The sequence below is a fragment of the Lolium rigidum genome, chromosome 3, assembly GCF_022539505.1.
Source record: "Lolium rigidum isolate FL_2022 chromosome 3, APGP_CSIRO_Lrig_0.1, whole genome shotgun sequence".
In the NCBI taxonomy this organism is placed as follows: domain Eukaryota; kingdom Viridiplantae; phylum Streptophyta; class Magnoliopsida; order Poales; family Poaceae; genus Lolium; species Lolium rigidum.
Window position 1 is genome coordinate 211,540,470 of NC_061510.1, and position 8,762 is coordinate 211,549,231.

General features: G+C 46.8%; 1 protein-coding gene and 1 long non-coding RNA gene across 5 annotated transcripts; one reads left to right on the forward strand and one right to left on the reverse strand.

Moving 5' to 3' along the window:
• The first annotated feature begins 229 nt into the window (after window positions 1-229).
• Window positions 230-2,530, forward strand: LOC124698923. Its single transcript, XR_007001169.1, has 2 exons — window positions 230-369; window positions 1,891-2,530. It is a non-coding gene; the product is annotated as an uncharacterized LOC124698923 (long non-coding RNA).
• Window positions 2,531-3,021: 491 nt separating this feature from the next.
• Window positions 3,022-4,984, reverse strand: LOC124698924 (polyadenylate-binding protein 3-like). 4 transcript variants are annotated; one of them, XR_007001170.1, is made up of 5 exons: window positions 4,879-4,984; window positions 3,775-3,862; window positions 3,622-3,674; window positions 3,391-3,518; window positions 3,022-3,309 (listed from the first exon to the last, which is right to left on the reverse strand). XR_007001170.1 is itself a non-coding variant. In XM_047231311.1 (4 exons), exons 2-4 carry the CDS (start codon window positions 3,820-3,822, stop codon window positions 3,276-3,278), a joined length of 363 nt encoding a protein of 120 aa, XP_047087267.1. In that variant the 5' UTR covers window positions 3,823-3,862; window positions 4,879-4,984; the 3' UTR covers window positions 3,022-3,275. The 4 variants fall into 4 exon arrangements, 2 of the variants coding, with proteins under 2 accessions (XP_047087267.1, XP_047087268.1); XR_007001171.1 differs by having other exon boundaries at window positions 3,622-3,691; XM_047231311.1 differs by having other exon boundaries at window positions 3,622-3,862.
• Between the last annotated feature and the right edge of the window lie 3,778 nt (window positions 4,985-8,762).

An 8,762-nucleotide genomic window follows, 5' to 3' on the forward strand; every position in this document is an offset into this window, starting at 1 on the left:
AGCAGCCCAGTAAAGCGTTGATAATAAAAAGGTTAGCAGTATTTGGCCCGGCCCAACAATTGGATAATAGAGTTTGCCAGAGCTAAGCAACCCCGTCTCTGGGTCGAGGGCGGCCGCCGCCGGAACTAACGCGCCGTGTGCGTCGAAGGCGACCGCCGCCGCCACCACCGGATCACCCCGATCCTACATCGCCGGCGAGTGACGCCGCCCCCAGGTAGGCCCTGTCCTCTATTGCGGGCTACCGCAGCCGCCAGCAGATCGGGCTAGTCCTGCATCGCCGGCGAGCTACGCCGCCACCATGTCGGCAACGCCACTACATCGAGGCCGCCACCAGTTCTACGCCGCCGCAACATCCAGAGACGCCGCCAGGTACGTCCACCCGAAGCATCCTAGGTTTTTTGCAGCTTGCTCCACAAAATGCGCCGCTGGGCTGCTCTCGTCGTGAACTCCGGCGAGCACCAGCTTGGAATACCACAAGCATCACTCTGGACCCCCATGAGCACAAGGTTGATGCAAAAATCGAGCGGATGGTCACGGCTGCAAGTTCAATGCTGAACTGCTACCGTCCTTGTACTGAACTGTTGCCTGATTGGAGTTCACTATATTTGGATGAAAAGTTCATGTCTACATTGATTTTTCGTTGCAGTTGCAGCTTAGTTTTTTTGTAATTTTATCCGTCCAGTGCAATTAGTGATGAAGTACTAAGGGAAGTGAACCATTCTGTTCACACATAGTGGCACTGATATAAATAAGTACTCCGTAGCACAATCTGGAGTGGAAACAAGGCTGATTGCACATAGGGAAGGAAAATCTTCATTCTTTCTTTGACCGTTTTACTACAGTTGTACTTATACAGCAGGTGTTAAAATCAAATAGTTTACTGAGGTTCTGGAGCACTGGACACAGCACAAAAGCGACATGAAACACTGACCACTTGAACATTTTCAAGTTGGAAATAAAGTGACTAAACTATGCAACACAAATTATAGTGAGTGTGGTTCACAGTATCCATTTAATTCATATACTCCCTCCGACCAAACGATGGCGATAACGTGCCATTGCTCAGCTGTTCCTGAACAATTTGAGATGCAAGAGTAGATAGGTTTCTGAAACACAAAATTTTCAGAGACCTTGGCACGGTCACTGGTGGGTTTGGTTTGGTATTGCTGTCCAAGGGGTTTCCTGAAGCTCAGCATAGACAAAGGTTGTCCAAGAGCATTCCTGAAGCTCAGCATATACAAGGCTGTCCAAGGGCTTTCCTGAAGTTCAGCATAGACAGGGTAGCCTAGAGGTGTTCTGTAGCTGCCAAGCTGCCAGTATATGTGAATCCACATATATACTCTGTTGCATATTCTATCTATGATGATGCATACTAGTAGTATATAGCCTGGGCACATGCATGGACTAAATTTTTTATTGATTTGGAATGCTCACACACAACCACACCCTTAATTGCACGTTGCTATTCTTCATGTATGGAGTAACCACGCATGCTATTTTCAGAACAAATGTACGCGGTGTAGAAATCAAACCATGTATAGTATTTAAACTTGATGGAAAATGAAACTAGACTTGTTCATCAAATTTATGCACTGCTGAATTATTGTGCGCATACTCATTTGATGAAGTTGTCAAAATTGAAGCTTTAGCCTTGTGGTATCTTGATGCCATGAATTGCACCTGAATATGATACTGTTGCTTTTGTAGATGATGTCATGCCTTCAGATGTTATCTTGATGCCATGAATTTTCATGCTTGGTGAATTTATGAGAGTGAAACAACAAATCCATTTTACTGATTGTTGTTTGTCCACAACGCCATCTTTATCTGTAAGACATGAGTTCATTTGACTAGTAAGATGAATCTTATTTTTACAATTGTGATTTTCAGACATGGATGGTCAAGGCGCTAGCGAGGAGTGTGAAGAGTATCACCTCATGTTTAGTAAGACCTTCAGAAGTGAGGATGAAGGATATGAGTTCTATAACGATTATGCAAAGGTCAAAGGGTTCAGTATTAGGAAGGAGGAGGTGAAATATTTGCCAGTCACACACCTGGTTCAGATGGACGATGCAAGCTAAAGATGGTTTCGTACCTGAGGGAAATAACAGTAGACACGTTTGGTCTGAACAGGTATGGACAATGTCGAGTCGCTGCTTAACCCTGACAAAGCCTATGCGAGCCCACAAGTTCTTACTAATAGAAATCATCATCTTTCCGCTCAAGTTGGTGGTACAAGAAGGAATAGTACTCAGCTTGGTACCATCTCTACTCAGAGGGTTTTGCTGACTCGTGGAAGGACCCGAAGGAACCGGTAACTAACTGGTGTATAAGGGAGACAGATATCTGACCTATTTGTAACCGGTGGTCTAGGTGTCCGTCAGTTGAGTTCTTGTATCTGAGTATGACTAGTTTGTTTCCTAGTACCTTTGCAGTGCTGTGGTTTCTCATTGTTTTGTGACCCTGGTTGATGTAAATGCCAGTTTTACTTTTACCTAATGAAGAGCTCCGTTTGATTATTACAGTTCCAGAAGCCCAGTGCTTAGATGATGTTTGGATCTTTACCATTCTGCTTCTGATGTGGATCTGCATGTCCTCACTTGCCAATAGTACTTGAAGTTCCAGTAGCGTGATGCTTAGTTCCAGCTTCTAAAACTACTTTCTCCAGTCACCATGCATTGTTTCTAGAGAAATGCTAGCAGAAATCTTGTTTCTGTTTTTTTTTTTTTTGGAATTTAACAGTGCAGATCGGTACTGTCTTGTGCTTTCTAGCAATCAGTGTACGAGAAAGAAATAAAAACGCTCATATCTCTTAGCTCTTCCATTTTTTCTTGAATACCATACTATATTTTCCTGTTTTGGTATGGTACAAAATCTTGAAACTCAAAGATGTCATTTATCTACTTGAGAGAAGCCTTCTCCGAGCAGAAAAAGTAATGCCGATAAAATTCCGGTTGGTAAAAAACTCCATACTTTTCCAGTTGGTCATAACTTCGCATCAGTTTGGTTTAGAACTTCGCATTAGTTTGGTGATCTTACGCTCGGTTAAAACCAGAATGATAAATTGAACAATTAAAAAAGTAGGATAAAGAGTATTCTGAATCAAGCAACATAACTAACTTAGCTGCCAGATTGCATTCAGTTACCACTGAAGAAGCTAAGTTGGCCATGGCTGCACATAAATTTATCTAAACGGCATGTAGACTAATTATTCCGCACATCGACTATGGTTGGTATAGCGCTTCATGAAACGTCATACTTCAGTAGTAAGGCCTCTAGCGGGTTGGCCGACGAAATCTGGGAACTCTCCTGAAAGGGCACAAAGAAGATGAGAGTTACAAAGGAACATACAATTGGACATCTACATTGTACAAAGGCTGCAAAACTCACCCATAACCACCGTAAGGTGGAAAATACGGTAACCCATATGATCTATAAGGGTATCCATGGTATGGATTAAATGCTCCGCGTGGTGGATGCTGCTTCATCCGAGGGACATTGGTACTCTTTGCTGAAACCTGTTGAGCAGAGTGAAGGTTGAGTTAATTCAAGAGCAAGACATTGTTCAAAAGAGGTACTGGAAACTTGAGGCTCAATGAAAGTCTGCTGAATAATTCTAACCTTGATCTGACGACCATGCAGTTCAGATTCATTCATATTAAGAGCCTCTTGAACTGCAAGATGGTGCGCCCTATGATTGTCAATACCGGTGCAGCATATTATGTTGGGTGTTAAACAGAAGAGGCGTAAGGGAGGTTGGGCGGTGAACTGCACCTCCTGGTTGTAGCCTACTTTCAGAAATAGCTCTTTCCGCTCATCCATTTCACATTAAGTCATGCCCCTTGCTTGATGCAGGTTATAACTTAAAGAAGAATGAACAATGAAAGGTTTGAGTCTCACATGCAATGTACAAGCACAAAAGGTAAGATCATTTAGCTGGTAGTTGGACTATACATTTTATTGCAGATTATACCAGACAGATTTATTTTTCTTTGGGCGTGTATTCTTCATTCAGGATTTTGGGATTTTGGTATTTCCCACTTTGCACACAATATAACTGCCATTTTTCTCATTTGGGTTTATTTCAGCCTTTTTGTTAGCTTTGTTGAACCAAAATGCATCAAAACAAATACTTAGCTACTTGAAACATGTTGTATCTTATTGTGAGACTGATTATTTGCTCCATTTATGCATCTTGCTGTGAGACTATTTCTTTTACAGCTGGTATTGTGAAACTGATTATTTCCTTCATGTTTTGACTATCTCTGGATGGACATTTAGGTTCTGTCATGTCACCAAGAGAACGATATTTTGTTCATATGAAAGTGATTACCTGTCTATAGTATGTGGGTTTACGTGTAAGATTTGAAATTATAAGAGCATATCATAGTTGTTCATCATCATAACTTATTGTTTGTTTTGATATAAGATGATACATGAAACTTGTATAATAAAGAAGGTGCAAATCATCTTTGTTCAAGTGCCACCAGAAGGCATGAGATTCACAAAGACATTGATGGTTAATTTGATATAGTTTTACTAATGGGCATATAATTTGCTTTTGCAGAATTTATATTAGTGACGCGCGCATTGCGCACGCAAGATTACTAATACTTGCATAATATGCAATCTGAATTCATTCCTCAAAAACCTAATCAACTGTTTTGGGAGCAAAGTGTGAGTCTAACTTGCTGCCTAATCCTATGTTGTCCTTGATCTCAAATTGTCAAGTAACCCAACAGATAGAACCTATAGGAAACTTTGGGAGGCCTGGAACTCTAGAACTAGTGCAATTAGGCCATTCGGATCCACATTGACAAGCTGTTGATGTGTATGCTTTATGTGCTAATGGAAAACTGGCACCACAAAGTCACTTACATGGAGCAGCACGCAGACAAGAACATGGACGCGCCGGCGACCACCCAAACACGCGCCGGGACGATAGCCACCGCCAAGACGACATGAGCGGCGCGCCGCGATGATAGCCAGGCAGCGTTCACGGAACTGCCTGGTGGGCTTGGCCTTGGCGAGCGAAGAGGACGACGCCATCGATCTTGGATCCACATGGGGCCAACGCCGCCGCCGGAACAGTAATGGGACGGGGACAGCGGACGGTGGACGGGGGTAGATGGGCGCACGGGTGATGCAGGCCGTGCGGGAGGGCTTCGCTAGCGCCAGGTTCGTCAAGGACATGGCGCATCAGCAGTCGGCCTCGTCCATGGCGAGGACTACCAGGACGCTGACAGTTGGCGCAGACGATGGAGTCGGGGGTGGGGACGAGGAGGCAGAGATCCTCCATGGCGATGGTGAGGAAGCTGGCCGAGGAGTCGCTGCACACCGTCGTCTTCCTCTCCATCTGGGGCGGTGGCGCCGGAGTTGGGGAATGGAGAGAACGGCGGCGGAACGTCTCGCAACAAAGTCACGGAAGAACGAGCAATCTCCACCCTGTGTTCGGCAGAACATGGGGACTGGACCAGTCTACTGGGCTAGGTCCGTCTATTGGGCCAGGCCCATCTTCTTCTTTTTTTTTTGCGGGGACATCTTCTTCTTTTTTATGTATATGCGAAAATTTGCTCAGGTATGTAACATACCTCTCAACTTTTGGACTGTGGTATGAAAGTATTTGAGCCATCGGATGCACGAAAATTAATGGCTATTATTCATTTGAGGGTACCACAAAAGAACCCCTTTTATAAAGGGGAAAGTTATCAAGGATCTGGTCTGGTGGATCTGTACCGTAAATATTGGACGCAGATCTGGTTCACCACGTGTCAGATAAAAACCAAACCAAATGACAATTACCTCCACTACACGTGGAAATCGAGGGGATGCCTAGCGCAATGATCGGTCACTTCCCAAACAGACTGCTCAGAGCAGGGATGGGCCTGTCAGGTCACGTCCCGTCAAATCCGCAGCTGCAGTTACAACGTCATTGATGATGTTATCAAAATTATCGGCTCCTCATTAACGAAGCATCCAAAGGAATCTACTGCATTTGTTGCAAACATCCGTCCCTAGACTCGGGGGCTACTCCCATCGGGAGCGCTGGACGCGCACCCGATAAAAACTTCTGAAGCCAAAGAAGAACGGACCTAAAGGTTCCAGAAGATCCAGGATCGAGCCTGGGGACTTGATCCTGAGTAGAGTAACGTTGTTTTGCCATCGACAGTTAATTAGCATCGATTTATCGAATAAGACTAGGCTCGTTACTTTTATCCCTTATGTACTATCATATTATATGACTTCACCCGAAGTTTTTGAAGACCCGATATACTAAAAGGTATCGGATGATGAAGAAAATTCAGAAAGCATCGACATCAGAATCTTCGAGTAGTACAGTTTGAGTCTACGTACGATTGCAAGCATCCGTCCCTAGACTCGGGGGCTACTCCCATCGCGAGCGCTGGATGCGCACCCGATATCATGCAATTTCGACTACAAGATGATCAGGAAGGACCAATTCTTTTCAACAATTAAGGATATCCAGGAAGGCAATTATAGTCCTTGCCTGAAACTTCACTTCGGCCAGTCACTCGGGGGCTACTGATGTGGGCAGTACCTTTCCGGTACCCGACATTAGTCTACCTCATCTGGCCCAACTAGGGGCCCATGAAGATTTCCCAACAACCAAGGTGGGTCCATATGTCGGTTCCAGTAAAGGAGACCTACTAATGGATGAATTCTTGATGAACGAGGCAAGAAGACATCGTTAAAGGAAACACTAGAATAGATCTCATGTAACCTAGTCGAGTTCGGACAGGACTCTCGGGACCTGTCCTGCTATATAAAGGCCAGGAGGGGGCTTGCCAAATGACACAACATCGATACGAAGAACCACCGCAAGTTAGAGCTAGAAACCTAGAATCCTTGCCTCTCGGCGAGTCGACCATAGCAGCCTATCAGCTACCCCATTGTAATTCGATATATTCGATAATCAAGATCAGACAAGCAGGAAGTAAGGGTTTTACCTAATCGAGGGCCCTGAACCTGGGTAAATCTCTCTCCCCGTTTGTTTGGTATCCGATGTCTCGTGCTAGCCTGCAGGATTCCGTCAACCCTAAGCCCCTCATGGTGGGAATTTCCGAGGAGCACCCTCGTCAATGGCCAAAGCCTAGGAGCCGAGACGCAACTGAAGAAGCAGGCGGTGGTGGCCATGCCAAACGGTTGGCTGGCCACAAGGCAACCAAGACCGAGATGCACCGTAAAGCTTCCTCATTGGCGTTCCAAGAGACCTTGAGGGAGTTGATGGTCCAGAAGGAAGATGCCATCACCGAGAGGGAACATAGGCGACACAAAGAGAAGAGGCAACCACAAAGAGCTTTGTTGATCTTCAAGTGACGCTCTTGAGTTGGAAGAGGCCCTTGCCAAGTCTAAGCTCGTTGAGGCCGAGGCCAACGCAAGCAGAGGCGGACCTTAGTGGAGGCCAAAGTGGGTCGCCGCCCCCCAGCCCATGAAGAAACTTCCTATTATATACATGTAGTTGGCCCATTTGTCCATTGAAAGTCAGCCCGAATCTCATTTAGCCCCACCCGAGATTCCGGCCAAGGTCCGCGCCTGAACGCAAGGCTCATGGATGCTGATGCCAAGTCCAAGGTGTTGGAGGCCGAAGCTAAGATCATGGCTGAGAAGAACTGGATCATGCTCACGGACTTGGCCACCATCATCGATCCCGTGCAAAGGGCTTGGATCGAGAAGAGGCAAAAGATGATCCTTGCTCGCGAAGATTGGAGGATGGCATAGATGGTTGCCATTTGGATGAAAGTAGCAACTTTTTAGGTAAAGCTTACCACTTTTTGGAAATATTGTAAGATATTTTCTAACTTTGCATATTTCGGAGACACGTGTCACTAGTTGGCGCTGCCTAGTTGGCTAAGACATATGTTTGCCACATATTTTGCTTCTCAACTGCAGTATTTTTTGTGTTGAAATTTAAACTGAAGTTTTTGCCAACTGGTCAGACTTGGGCAAAGCCAGCGGACCGAATGAGTCGCGCTGCTGGACGTTCTTTACGATGGGCCACTAGTTTCGGTCGGCCCGCTGGAGATGCCCAACGGTAGAGGCTCTTTCCGATGGGTCACCAGTTTAGGTCCGCCCGCTGGAGATGCCCAAACGGCAAGGCCTTTAGGGCATGACTGAAGATGCTTTAAGAGCATATCCACCGGCGGCCCCAATAGCGTTTTGGGGGTCGGCAGCGAAAATGGGCTCACACCGGTGCGGCCCAAACGGTGCCAGCACTTTTTCGAGCCCAATAGAATCGCCGGCAACCCCGTGTTGACCCCTTGGCCAAGGGCACGAATCAGGCGCTGGCGCCTCGCGGAACGACGGTTTTCGCGGGTGGGGGCGCCTTGTCAGCGAGAGGACACGACGGTGCACATCGGAAATGATGCAGGGAGTTTGGTCATCAGCGTTAATGGCCTCCCGCGCGGAAACCCAAATGACGAGGGCGGCGACTGGCCACGCGGTGTCCACCTACCTTACCCACGCGCCTTCAATGCGCGTCCACCACCTCCCTTTAAACCCCAGCGGCGCGCACTTCTCTCTATTCCCCGCCGTTCAACCCTAGCCGCCGCCGTCCAACCACCGCGCAAACCTCCCACGCACCCCGTCGACGATGGCGCACAACGACCAGGCCGACGGCAGCGGCGGCGACGTGCTACGCTTGTTGCAGCTTAGCCTCGACGAGGCCGACGTACTGTACTGGCACCGCATCCCCGTGCAAGTACAATACAAATTGCCGCACGGCTGACACGTCTCCAACGGTG

Bases quoted from the DNA above. Each gene is read 5' to 3' on its own strand.
- LOC124698924 (XM_047231311.1), bottom strand. From the start codon at position 3,822: ATGGATGAGCGGAAAGAGCTATTTCTGAAAGTAGGCTACAACCAGGAG. The intron at 3,519-3,621 runs GTTAGAATTATT...TCTGCTCAACAG, and splicing joins TGCATGGTCGTCAGATCAAG to GTTTCAGCAAAGAGTACCAA. The intron at 3,310-3,390 runs GTGAGTTTTGCA...GTGCCCTTTCAG, and splicing joins CCACCTTACGGTGGTTATGG to GAGAGTTCCCAGATTTCGTC.